Consider the following 14,558-nt stretch of genomic DNA (forward strand, 5'->3'; position numbering starts at 1 on the left):
ATGGGGCTAAGGCTGCAGTGCGTGTGGATGGTGAACTAAGTGAATTTTTCTCTTTGAAAGTTGGGTTGAAACAGGGATGTGTCATGTCTCCATGGTTGTTCAATCTGTACATGGATGGGGTAATAAAAGAGGTACAAGGTAGGGTAGTGGATGTTGGAGTGCCCCTGGTGAGAGAGGATAGTGTTTGGAAACTCCCTGTACTGTTGTTTGCAGATGATACTGTGTTGTTGAGTGAAGATGAAGGGGAGCTGCAAGGCTTGGTGGATGAGTTTGGGAGAGTGTGTAGGAAACAGAATCTAAAGGTGAATGTAGGGAAGGGTAAAGTGATGGTCTTTGAGAGAGGTGAAGTCAGTGAATGTACAGCGAGGTTGGATGGTGAGGAATTGGAAAATGTGAGTACGTTTAAGTACCTGGGTAGTGTGATGAGTAAAGATGGAGGTTTGGAGGGTGAAGTGCTTGAAAGAGTACAGCAGGGAAGAAAGGTTGCTGGTTCCTTGAAAGCAGTGATAAGAAACAGGGAAGTGAGCATGGAAGTGAAAAAGTTACTAATGACAGTATTGTGATACCAACTCTAAAGTGTGAAGCTTGGACGTTGTTGGAAGGACACAAGTCAAGAGTGAGAGCAGTGGAAATGAGTTATTTAAAAGGAGCCTGTGGAGTCACATGGAGGGACAGACTGACGAATAAGGATATAAAGGAGCGTTGTGGTGTGGATGTGGATGTGATGGGAAGCGTTATGAGGAACACACTGATGTGGTTTGGCCATGTGGAGAGGATGGAGGGTGAAAGACTGACAAGGAGAGTGTATGTGAGTGAGGAGGAGGGGGGAAGAGGGAGGGGGAAGCCGAGGATGAGATGGAGGGATGGGGTGGAGAGGTATACGAGAGAGGGGTGTGTGAGTTGCGAGCAGGGCAGTGAAATGGCGGGGGACAGTGCGACGTGGAGGCGATTTGTTTGTGGCCACCCCAAACGGGATTGAGGCGTCTGGCAATAGATAGATAGACAGAGTGTGACACAAAGGCAATAGATAGATAGACAGAGTGTGATACAAATGGCCTTTATCAAGTCAAAACCTTGCAAAAATTATACTGTGTTGAGCAGCAGCCTGCTTATAGTTTTATAGGAGAGAATAAAGGCCGGACTTTTGTTGAGAATCCCGGACGTGTACGGGCATTTTTCTGGCATTTGATAATATTGTCCGGCCTCAGCCCGTGTCCGGGAAATCCAAAATCTGGGAAAAAAGGGTCCGCCAAATCGAGGGTCGAGTGTAGTTCATGATATTGATGGTTTACTGTATATGAGGGTTAGTGAAAAAAGAAAAAAAAAATAATGTAATGATGAGGGAGCAGTAAAATCCATGTTTTCACGTTTAACCCCTTCTTTACCGAAATGCATCTGACAGTACATGTGTACTTCCATTCTTAAAACCACTGAGGTACCGAGACAATTTTGGAACTACACGTGTACTTCCAAACATCATGGCTGTCTGCAAGGCTTTGCTGCCTTGGTATGGCTCTTATAAACCTTCCATGTGGTTTTCAGCTGCAGAAAAAGTTGGACTATATTGTAACACTCCTTTTTTCTTGACCAATAGCAACATTACTATGTCATACAAATGTCATGAAACCTCATTAGTTTCGATCAATTATAGACTGCATATATGATGTAATTTCTCAAGCACCAATCACATTATCAACCTCCCCACCACCCCGCCTCCCCTGCGAGTCTGCGACTAATTTTCAAGTAAATTTGTTAAAGATGACTTAGTGTGCCTGCAGCCTTGGAGGGAATGTGTACTCTGTGCTAAACCCTGGCACAGACCTCGTTATACGGAAACATGTCGTCAAGTGATGATGATGAGGATTTTTCCCTCTATTTAGACAGCGATCTGGATGAATCTGATAATAAGTGGTTGTCTGAAGAAAGTGACGATGATCCATTGTATGAGCCAGAAGAGAGTGAGCGTGGGAACACAGACGACAGTGAAAGTTGTATGTCGAGCATGTCTGTCTTGAGTTCTGACTCCTCTTCAACTTCTCACACATTTAGGTTTCTGAGTGACCCTTTTTCAGACAAAACACCAAATGATTTGCCAAATGTGGTAGAAGATTTTCTGAATGTGCATCCGGAAGTAATTTATCAAAATGAAAATCACTTGTACATTGCGTTTGATTGTTTCATGTTGTTCATGACAAAAGAGACAGTGCAAAACATTTGTCCTTGGACAAATGCATATGCAGACAAATTTTTCATTGAGAACCCAACAAAAATCATGAGGAATTTCATATTTAGGAGATGGGTTGATGTAAATGAAAGTGAATTCTTTGTGTTTCTTTACATTCAGCTGAACATTACCAGGCCTGGCACAACAAGTAACCCAAATGCATTCCTCTCTCTCTTACTATCCCTTCTTCTTCTCCTCCTTTTATTTTTCTTTACTTTTATACTTCCTACACCCACATTTTTTTTCCTTTTGCATCAGTTTTCCCCTCTTCCTTCATTTTTTCTTCACTTCTTTCATTCTTCTTTATCGCTTATGGCCTTGCCTTGTCTGGCTGCGTCTGCCTCGGAGCACGCCTGTATATAGGTCAACTTCTCACCCACAAAAAACCTATTATTTCCAGTGACGAATCAACATAAATTACAAGGTAAGTAAATACAGTACATTTATAAACTGTGCATGTTACTGTTTTCAAGCCTAAATATTTATTGGTTATTTATGTATGTATATTTTAACAAAACATATGAAAAAACAAAAATACTGTATGTAATATTTTAAGTTATTTTTTGGCACAATCTTTTGGGGTTTATCTGATCACTGACGTAAAAAAAAAAAAAAAAAAAAGTTATTAGCTTAGACGCAATGATGAATTATCCCCCACTCCAATGCACCAAAAAGTAAGTAAGTAAGTAAGTAAGTAAGTAAGTAAGTAAGTAAGTGTGTGTGTGTGTGTGTTTGTGTGTGTGTGTGTTTTTGGAGGGAGGGGGGGTAGCTGCCAATACAGGACATGATGCTCAGTAAAGAAGGGGTTAATGCAATGAGTGTGAAAAGGGCTTTGTGACCGATCTATGTTATGAAATGATGAACTCAGAGGCTAGAAAATTCAGCTTTTACAGTATGTGAAGACAATGCATGTTGACTAAGTAGTTAAGACAATTTATGTGAGTTCAGTTCTTCTAATTGTACTATCATACAAATTATATTGCTTGGCTGACTTGGAGGATTGATGCATTCATGTTTATCACATGAGCTGTATGCAATCACTCCATACTGAAGATTTCAGTATATTTTTCCTTTACTGTTGATGATCAATGATACCTTCAAAAATAGTTTCACACTGTACATTTTTTTAATGACACTGCACCAAAAGTAATTCTTGACAAAATATGCAAGATGCTGGGCGGCAATTCTTCACATCCTGCTTAAGTAAAAAGCTTTTGCTGGGTTGGTAATGGTTGCTTTCAAGGTTTGGCTTGGTGATAAGCTTTGGTGGTTAAAATTATTAGGAGTATTGGAGAGCAAAACTTATCAGTCGGGTTATGTTAGGTTACGATGCACTGTGTCCAGTCAGCAAGATTATGTGTAAACACACTGCCTTGGATGTCTTCAGGCATAGACTTCTTGCAATAACCTATCTTTATATATATTTTTAAAGAAAAATATGGGGCTCCCCAAACCTAACCCCTATTTTACATGTAAATATGTCATGTTTTAGCACAAATTTGATTCAGCACAAGGTTCTGCATAACCTCCGTCATCTTGTATGAAGGCTGTACAATAAACCCTCGATATACAAAAACCTCTTTTAACGAATTTGTTTTAACGACCACCATGAGCTGGCTGAACGTTATGTTCACATAATGAATTTTGTTCGGAAATGAATGGATGCATGGGAAACTTTGACCAGCATGACGTACATACACATGCACGCACGCGCTCCTCCGCATCCCCCAGAACACTGCATCATTCTCTGGGCAACCAGCATCGTGAGAGGGGCCATAAATAGAGCATTTATTGAGACAGAGCCATTTACACCTAGCTGTATGTCATTGTGTACGACTGCATGGCCAAACGATGCTCTATATTTGGCGATCTTTGTTTGGTAAAAGCCTCAATGACTGAGAAATTTCTGAACAGCAAGGTGTTTGGCTTGAACAAACTATAAGCTTTAACATCATGGGTGTGGTACCAGGTACTTCCTTATATTGAGGGTGTCCTGTATTGTAATGGGTCAAACTATACGTGTCTCATGAGGATGTGCAATGACAAGGATGTGAAATATCATAAACTGGAAAAAGGGTGAAATTATGGGCCAAGTTAGTGTAATATCAATAAAGTTTTCATTTTTATTACTAGAATATCCTACTGTACTCATTTATTTTCAAACATGCTTGAAATGCCACAATGGGGGGACCATCTGATATAATGGATTTTCGGCTAACGTAATCAGATCAGGAGTCACCCCAAATTTGTCCATCATTGGGAGGGTCTACTGTACAGTATATATGAAAACAAATAAATAAAAATATAGTCTTACCTGTCTGGTGTCGAGTTTGAGTTGGTTCTGAGCTCCACCTCAGCCAGGCGGGAGGCATACAATTCCAGGCGGGAGTGCATGTCCTGGCTGGTTACATTGTGCTGGGGGGAGGGGGATGGTGATTCCAGTGCATCACCCTGCACATTAAAATTAGTCACCAATGTTAGTTCTGGGTATTTCCTTCACCGTGGATAGCTTAAAATGGTAAATGTTGGCAAGATACTGACAAGAATGTGACTGAGCAAACAATGTGACTCAGCAAACAGGTAATCTCAGGTTGATGTACTAACACAGGAACTACATAGAAATGGAATTAATATATCACTAGTTTTTAGGTAATTTATGAATATAAGCAGTCAGATGAATGGCTGAAGAATAATTCAAATTAACTACTTTTACAGTATCTTTTACAAAAAAATGTTGAAACATAAGAGACAATGAGATCATACCCAGTTCATTTAAGTCCTATCCAGGATGAAATTAACTCACCCTTACTACCACAAACATGTGGAAATCGACAAGATTCACAGTTAATGAGCTTGACTGAACTACTGTGACTCAAAACAGGCATTACACCACTGCACATGGCTTCACATTTTGAGTGTTCTATACAGACAGGTTCTTCTTACCTCCAGGACTGTTTGTACAGGTAAGTAGCCCTTCTTGGTGTGCTTCTGTAGTGAGCGTTTTGACTTGAATTTGTTCTTCAGAGCCTTTGTGAAGTCCTTCACATCCTCACCCGCAGTTGTCTAAAACCACAAATAAAACATTTAATACTGCAAATTGTACTTTTTTTTTTTTTTTTCACCCCAGATGATGAATGTTGCACTGCTTACAAAAAGTGAATGGAATCTTTGGACTGGTTTTAAATTTTCTGAATATCTATGAGCAGCCAGGTTTAAAAGTTAATGGAGAAAAGGGTAGTGATGACTGAAAAAGGGAGACAAAATGACTAACAAGGCGAAAAGCTGATGAATGAACACAGACCGCAAGTTGTAGATTTCAGATATGTGTACTTAGATGCAGTGACAGAGGAATTAGGCATGCTGTATATGGCAAGGAAGGAGGGTTAAGTGGCTCAAGAAAGTAAAGTGGTCCATTCTATGAATAGTTTTGACATAAAGTAGAGGCTGCAAAAGGTCCTGATTGAGAAAGCTTTCATGCCAACAATAGCATATGGTTGGAAGACTTCAGTATCAAACAGTCTGAAGGCAAAAGTGAAAGCAGTTGATATGGGACTGTTAAAATTATAAATGTACAAGTTGAATAAGATAACACATACAGGACATTCATGAAAGATTAGTACTATGTAGATCTACTGTACTGATAAAACTCTGGAGATGTGTGCTAAAACGGTATGGTCACATGGAGACAATGGATATGAATACAGTGGAGAAAAGGGTAATTAACAGTACTTTAAAAGAATTTGAGGGTGGGAGAGGGCATGGAAGATCAAGAAGATGATGACTGAATATGTGAATGTATTAGAAACTGATGTATACTGAGGAAGCAAATAAACTGACCATCCATCCGTCCATCATCCAATCCTATGTTGCCCCATGAGAAACGCAGAAGCCCAGGGCTAGGCAGTTGGTCCTGACATTTAAGATGAGAGTGACCAGCTTCACTCATCCCTGAGTGGCATTATCTGAGCAATAAACCCCAACCATCTCTTGGACATAAACCTTCACCGACTCAATCCGACTGGAGTGCAATAATTACCCACTAAACCACCAGGCACCAAAATTTGGTTATATGGTTACCACCCAGCATAGTAAATGGTTTCCTGGTGTACAGGAAACAATTTGGCTTGTCACTCAGTGTAGAGTCACCCACAGGCAGAAGGAAGAGGAAAGAATGAATGAAAGAGAGAAGAGGGAGTGTAAAGTCACCCGTGGGCAGAAGGAAGAGGAAAGACTAAAGGAGAGAAAGAAGAGGATGGAAGGAAAGAAGGATGGAGCAGAGGAAAGGGCAGACACCTGAGAGCAGCACTACATCAAGTGAGTGGATGGTGAGTGCCCCCACCTACCACAAAGGCTAAAAATGAATAGGATATGTATGGAGACGTACATGATGAAAGTTGCACAGTTTTTCTTGATGCCATAGTCTCTACCCAACATGCATTGTGAGAGACCATGTTATGAAACATTTTCTCTTGTGGACTGCTGCCTGTGAGGTGGTGCCATGATAACCTCAGAGCTGTGAGCAGGATTTTTGAAAGGTGGGGTTGGGGGGGGGGGATTCATTACATAGTTTATTCACTTTATTTCATTCAGTCATCCATCCATCATCCAATCCTATGCTGACCCATGTGGAGCATAGGAGTCCGAGGCTAGGAAAGTTGGCCCCGACATTAGATAGAGTGACCAGCCTCACTCATTCCAGAGTAGCATTATGTGAGCAATAAAGCCCAACCACCCACTGATGTAAACCTGCACAGGCTCAATCTGACAGGAGTGCCTTAATTATCCACAAAACTAAGTAACGCAATACAGTAAACTTAGGTACTGTAACTGACTAAAGTACTGAAAGGGTACAATCTCAGGGTAATTTATACACTGAATTCTACAGAACCTTCAAAGTTAAACAAAGAATTTGGTCGTTTACTTGACATCTTAAAAAAAAAGAGAGAGAGAGAGAGAGAGAGAGAGAAAAAAAACATTTCTTCACTCGCTGATTTCTGAATGTAAGCAACGTTGGGTCTGGTTAGTACTTGGATGGGTGACCGCCTGGGAACACCAGATGCTGTTGGCATCCCTACGTGTCAAGTGGGGTTGGTGGAGGATTAGTGCCCCTCCCTGTAAAACAATTAACTCTAAGCCATTGGCCACCCCATCTGGGATACATGGCATCTGGCAATGAATGAAAAAAAAAACTAACTCTCTGCACACAAGGACCACTCATATACCCTTACGACACATTCTAGAAATTTCCACTATGTTCTACAACCATCCATTTTTATCAATAGCCTTCCATGACCTTTCACTTATTCTCTCTGGTAACAAAACATTCCAGGACCTTCGTGAAACTTCTTAATTCATTCTTTCTTTAATTTTGTAGATTTCTTTACCTCTTTCTCTATTATTTTTCTATCTCATAACACTTTTAACAGGATTTAATTAATTTACTGAGTTACGTTTATAGTATTATTTTCATTTGAATTATTCATTCTTCTCAAATGGGGGGTTAAACACCCAAACCCCTTCCCCCCCCCATGTGCACGGCCTTGGTCTTAATGCTGAGTAAATGGATGTTTTGCCCATTTAAATGGACACTCTGCTTCCAGTTCTCTTAATTTTATGCTTTCTGCTCTTACTTCAAGATCTGACCCACCCCATTTGTTAGTGGGATACATGATGATGCTGATGATCTAATATACTGGATTATTTCCATTCATCCATCATCCAATCCTATGTCGCCGCACAAGGAGTGTAGGAACCCAGGGCTAGGCAAGTTGGTCCTGACATTGAAGATGTGAATGAATATACTGGATTAACTTCTTAAATAACTAAATGTGCATTGAATAAAAAACAAATTTGATAATTACACTTTACATTTACTTATATGCAGGAAACAGAGTGAAGAATAAAATACACATTCAATGAATAAATAAAAATTTTAAATACCCTGTACTACTAGGTTCAAATTACCCTGATGTCAGTGTATATATAATCTGGGGCCTCAGGAGGCCAGGTCAGTAGTGCTTGCATCTAACCATCCTCCTGAAACCTGGATTTAATCCCACAGGTTTATATCCAAGGGATGGTTGGAATTTATTGCTCACGTAATGCCATTCAGGATGAGTGAGACTGGACACTCTCATCTTTGTCAGGACCAACTTGCCTAGTCTCAGGGTCCTACACACCTCATGGGGCAACACTGGAGCAGATGATGAATGAATAATACAGTAATAACAACAACAACAACAACATCAATAATAGTCCGTCCATCATCCAATCCTACGTTGCCCCATGAGGAGCGTAGGTGCCCAGGGTTAGGCAAGTTGGTCCTGACATTTAAGATGGTGACCAGCCTCATTCATCCCTGAGTGGCATTATGTGAGCAATAACCCCAACCATCCCTTGGATAAAACCTTCACTGGCTCAATCCAACTGGAGCGCCGTAATTACCCACTAAACCACCAGGTGCCATAATCTGGTTATATGGTTACCACCCAGCGTAGTAAACGGCTTCCTGGTGTACAGGAAACCATTCGGCTTGTCACTCAGTGTTGAGTCACCCACAGGCTGAAGGAAGAGGAAAGAATGAAGGACAAAAAGACAAAAGAGGGAGTGTAGAGTCACCCGTAGGCAGAAGGACACGGAAAAAATTAAGTAAAGAAAGACAGAAGAGGATGGAAGGAATGGAGGGAGGAAAGGAAAGAGCAGACACCCAAGAGCAGCACTACATCGAGTGAGTGGATGGTGAGCGCCCCCACCTACCACATCAATAATAATAATAATAATAATAATAATAATAATAATAAGTGGTAGGCAGGGGCGCTCACTTGATGCAGTGCTGCTCTCGGGTGCCTGCCCTTTCCTTACTTCCTTCCTTTCTTCTTTCCGTTCTTCCTCCTCTGTCCCTCTTTCCTTCATTTTTCCTCTCTCTTCTGTCTATGGGTGACTTTACACTGAGTGACAAGCCAAATAGTTTCCTGTACACCAAGAAACCATTTACTATGCTAGGTGGTAACCATATAACCAAATTTTGGTGCCTGGTGGCTTAGTGGGTAATTATGGTGCTCCAGTCGGATTGTGCCTGTGTAGGTTTATATCCAAAGGGTGGTTGGGGAATTCTGCTCACATAATTCGACTCAGGGATGAGTGAGGCTGATCACTCTCATCTTAAATGCCTAGCCCCAGGCTCCTATGCTCCTCATGGGGTGACATAGGATTGGACGATGGATGGATGAATGGATTATTATTACTTAGCAATGTTTCATGGAAAAAGAGACTGACAAATAAGGAAGTGACGAAGCGCTGTGGTGTGGATGTCGATGTGATAGAAAGTATTAGGAGAAATACACTGAGGTGGTTTGGCCATGTGGAGAGGATGGAGAGCGAAAGACCAATGAGGAGAGTGTATGCAAGTGAGATGGAGGGGGGGAGAGGGAGGGGGAGGCTGAGGATGAGATGGAGGGATGAAGTGGAGAGGTATGGAGGGGGAGGGAGAGGGAGGAGGAGGCTGAGGATGAGATGGAGGAGAGTGTGAGCTGGGAGCAAGGCAGTGAAGTGGCATCGGACAAGACGGCATGGAGACGATTTGTTTGTGGCCACCTTTTACAGGACTCAGGTGTCTGGCAACAGACAGATAGATAGATGGATTACTTAGTAAGAAAAAATGAAATCTATTTGGCTAAACTATTCTATATAGTTAAGATCAAGGTATTCAGGCTTCCACCAATAAGAACCATCATCGCTGGCATGTGTTTCTTCCTAAGGAGCTAACTACTGTAACGGATGTTTTAGTACAGTATACAGTATTTTTCATTCAGTAAATTCAGTAGCCTGGTGTGGAAGTAGTGATTAATGATAAACAGGCATGGAAGTATTTTTGTCAGTTACCCAGAATAATTCTAACATTAGGCATATGTAATAAACAGACAGACAAGCAGAGAGTCTCTATTTATCTATATACAGCCAGACACCATAATCCTGAAAGAGGTGGTAGTTTGTCTCTGAGTTAACTGTTTTACAAGGAGGGACACTAACCCTCTGCCAATCCACTTGCTGACACATAAAGAACACCTATGGGTTATATGGTAATCACCCAGCATTGTGAATGGTTTCATGGATTACAGGGAACCATTTGGCTTGTCACTGAATGTAAAGCCATCTGAAGATGTAGATAAAATACAGAAAACTCCCGATTATCCATCTTGGCACTATCCGGCATACGACGTTATCCGACATAGTTAATGGCTAAATTAAAATGGTACCCGACAGTAAGCATAAAACTTTGACACTATCCGGCATGAAGGACTCTTTCTTCTGGCTAAAATACATTATTATCCTGCATGAGACAGTTGCTGTCATCAAACATCGAGTCACAATCACAAAACAAGAAAATAAAGAAATGCAGTCCACAAAAAGAATGGGGTTATGCTGTACTTATGAACGTGGCAGAGTGCCGAGAGAGGGAAGATTGGCGGTTGGTGGGCCTAGCTGCTCACAGGGTGTTGGTAGGGAGACGTAGTGGTAGGGAATAGAAGAGTTCTGATTGGCTACGGCAGGGAAGGGGGAGTTCTAAAGCAGAGTTTTCATTGGCTGGCAGCAGGAAGGTGGATGCTCTCTCACACTACATTGTATTCCCCTGCTGCTATGGTGTCAATATACAGACGTGCCAACATTCCACTCTATCTCTTTCAAAAAGTAATCCCTGTACTATCCGGACGCCCACCTTCGGAACCCAAAAATGCCCAAAAAAAGAAAAAAATCTCTCCAAAATCCTCATTTTTTCCCACCTGTAATTTCAAATAGCTGCGCGGCACCAAACAGCTGTTTACACCATGGCCCCTTCACCCCTTCCTTCCTCCCCCCTCCCCTCTCATCTGTCAGGGTTGTCATTTGGTATTTTTCATTACCAAATGTGGGCCAATTTGGTAATGAAAAATTTGTTTGGTAATGAATCAGAATAATGCATTACCAAATGGATTTTTCACATGTATGAGGATATACAGAATGGTGAAGGTGGATTGTTTGCTCTCTCTGATTACTCTGCTAGCCTACATAGCGTGAAAATAATCAACATGCTGTTAATTATAAGGAGAGTGAGTACATGTATTTCTATCTATCTATCTATCTATTGCCAGACGCCTCAATCCCATTTGGGGTGGCTACAAACAAATTGCCTCCAAGTCGCCCTGTCCCCCGCCATTTCACTCCCCTGCTCCCAACTCACACCCCCCTCTCTCATATACCTCTTCACCCCATCTCTCCATCTCATCCTCGGCCTCCCCCTCCCTCTTTCCCCCTCCACCTCACTCACATACACTCTCTTCGTCAGTCTTTCACCCTCCATCCTCTCCACGTGGCCAAACCACCTCAGTGAATTAGTGAAGAATAAATGCTAGCTTTACGAATTTGGTAATGAAAAGTTAAATTTGGTAATGAAAATTGAGGAGTTTGGTAATGTGGCCGTTGCAATCTGGGCAACTCTGTTTTCCCGTCACCAACAGTTACTGCCTATCTTTGATCGCAAGTAGATGCTTATCGCAATGGAGGCCACACGTGTTCGTTTTTTGTGAATAAACAGTGAATAAACTGCAATACCACATGGGAATTTACAGTGCTGTGCAGTGTTAAGAAATGAGAATTTAGAGTGCAAAGCATTAACTGTGGAGTGCAAATTGGCAGTTGAAACTGGCGTGGTGCAGTTATGAACAATGTGCAGTGTTAAACAATTATAACTCACAGTGCAAACAATTAAGTGCAGCACAACACTGGATTACTGTACGTGCTTCAAGAGCATTTTCACAACTGCCAAAGCCTTAGACAAGGCGGCCACAGACGTGCTGTAAATACCCTGGCTGAGGTACAGTCAATTCTAATTCCTCATTCTTTGGTTCCTTTTCATTTTTTTCATGCTTTATGTCCATTATAGGGTGAACAGGGTCTTAAATAGGTTTAAGTAGGTGCTATGCATGTCCGGTAGGGAGTTATTTAGGTGGCTTTCAGAGTTAGGCTGGGTTAGGGTCCTTAAGTACAAGTCCAGGAGGCTGGGACCCACTATCTGGACAGGACCACTTTCCAGACATGCCTTTGGCTCTATTACGTCAGATAGTAGAGGGATTACTGTATTGTGTTATAAAATGGCAACAACGCATGGGCTTCCCTCCAAAACCTGGCTGGCCTTCTAGTGCTAATGTGGCTCTCTGACACATTGTATTGCTGCTCTCCTCTCTGGTAAGTACAACTTACAGTGTTCTTAAGTGTACATTACTGTACTGTACAAGTGACTGCTGGGTTCTGCTAAGGCACCAATGAAAGTAGATTGGAAAAAAAAGTCATTTAAATTGTGTTACTAAACAATAGGAGTTGATGAAAATGTGTTTATTTTACTAAGCAAAATAATCATGCTACAAAGGAATAGTTAACACAAAATGCAAAATAACTGAGACAACTGTTTTATTCCCAAGTGAAGCTTGCCCTTCCTACTATGAGACAAAAGTTTTGTTTTGTTCTGTGTGGCAGAGTCATCTGCTTAGAGTTCTGATCAATGAAAGAACTGTACAGTATGGTGTACAAAGTACAGCACAATACAGTATAGTGAAGCATGCTCCATATAACTGATATATATATATTTTACGGTGATCTCCAATAATGTCTTTACACCACCACCACCACCATCACCACCATCACAATTATCAACATGAAATGTGTTCTGTACAGAATATTACAGTGTACTTCACAGTACATACAGTATTTCAATTTTAGGAACATCTTTTAGCCGTTTGTCGACGATTTACAGTGTTTACAATGCATGTGTTTATGCATTAGGTACTGCCAGGTGAAAGAAAATGGGTCTCCTGGCTGGGGGAAATTTGATATTCTTCCCCATCAATATGAAATTGCTTCTGTACATAAAATTACAGTGTACTTAACAGTATATTAAAGTATTCTATTATTAGGAACATCTATTAGCGGTTTTTAGAATTTTTTAAGCATATTGTAGGGGTTAGACGCGGATAAGTGTTATAGGACTGGAGAGTTAGGGGCCCCTAGGGGGTACTTTTGCATAACCCAGCATTTTGACAGTATTCAGTAGGCCTTTGGCTCTATCACGCCGGATAATGGGGAGTATACTGTACATTCATTAGACCTGACAAACAGATATACCATACATAACAACAAAATATATCTCAGGTAATATACTGACCGCTGTGCAGTACTCATGCATTGGATGGGTAATTTTATGACTCTTGCCACTGCGTCCATCAAAGAAGCAGCGCTGGCACATATCGAAACTCAAACACTTCAGGCAGCGGTAGCGCAGGCCCACAATGGGATAGGCCTTGCATATGTTGCATTTCACCTGTAAGGATGTAAGTATGATGTTAACATTCCATTTTATCCCATTTCCTATCTTGCAATTCTGAAATAAAGCTTAAGCAGGCCTTGTCACTAAGGTCACTTTTCCAGAATTTATTCTAACACCTGACAATTTATTCAGCTCTGGTGCTTAGAGAAACACTTTGGACTAAACTGAGTCTGATCATCTCCCAGTGACTCTATTAGAGATATGCCCTGGAAGTGATTCTGGTCTCAACAGATTAAAAACACTAACCATTAGCCTCTTGTGGAGGCACTGTGCACCCAAGGTGGAGCAACTGTGGCATCTACCCACGAGACAAACCTCCTCATATTTCCCTGCACTTCAGTGTAGGAAAAGACTCTGGTCCTACCCTGTGATCTACTGTCTAACACAAGGGGGCACCAGATCACTACAAAGTGTTTGTACTGCACTGTACCAATAGGACAGTCCCACAGAAGCAGTTTCTTACCTGTGGTCAATGGGTCTGCTCTGCCAGAAGGACTGGGATTAACTGACACCAACAACAACCACTGACCTCTTCATTACAGTAACCATTTTCTACTCTTCTCTATTCTGTATAACACTAACAAATGATGACAAACTCACAACGTAAATCATATGGCCATATAAAATCCAGATGTAAATAAACATTTCACTGTTGCTATGTTTATAAAGCTATAAATCAACACAAATGTATACCATAACAAGTACCCTTAAATACAAGCACTAAGCAACAGTCAGTTTTTTTTTGTCTGAAGCAAAAAAAACTGCAAATGTCAGTGCAAAATGTCAATGAAGAGAAAACAGGATACAAAAATATTTCAACAAATTATGGAAATATTTACAAAAAATCAAGTTCACTGGTAAGCTGTTTAACCCCTTACCCACGGGGATGGCTGGACTGTGCTGTACCCCTTCTGTGGGGATAGCGTGGGGATAGCAGGAAATCTAGACAATACACGACAAATTAGCTACTTCCAGGTC

The 14,558-nt window shown here is 41.2% G+C and overlaps 1 protein-coding gene across 5 annotated transcripts in view; it reads right to left on the bottom strand.

The window, feature by feature from the left end:
* Dys (Dystrophin) overlaps nt 1-14,558 on the bottom strand; it is a 257,169-nt gene that overhangs the window by 20,878 nt on the left and 221,733 nt on the right. For 4 of the 5 annotated variants that reach the window (XM_080274264.1, XM_080274265.1, XM_080274261.1 and 1 more), the window contains exons 13-15: nt 13,419-13,574; nt 5,168-5,287; nt 4,539-4,675 (exon numbers count right to left, since the gene is read on the bottom strand). In XM_080274264.1, the coding sequence (XP_080130390.1) occupies nt 4,539-4,675; nt 5,168-5,287; nt 13,419-13,574 (413 nt within the window). The remainder of the gene's footprint in view (nt 1-4,538; nt 4,676-5,167; nt 5,288-13,418; nt 13,575-14,558) is intronic. The other variant, XM_080274262.1, reaches the window with a different exon arrangement.

This window comes from Coenobita brevimanus, chromosome 57, assembly GCF_032717465.1.
Source record: "Coenobita brevimanus isolate Jiangsu-jjx chromosome 57, ASM3271746v2, whole genome shotgun sequence".
NCBI classification, from domain to species: domain Eukaryota; kingdom Metazoa; phylum Arthropoda; class Malacostraca; order Decapoda; family Coenobitidae; genus Coenobita; species Coenobita brevimanus.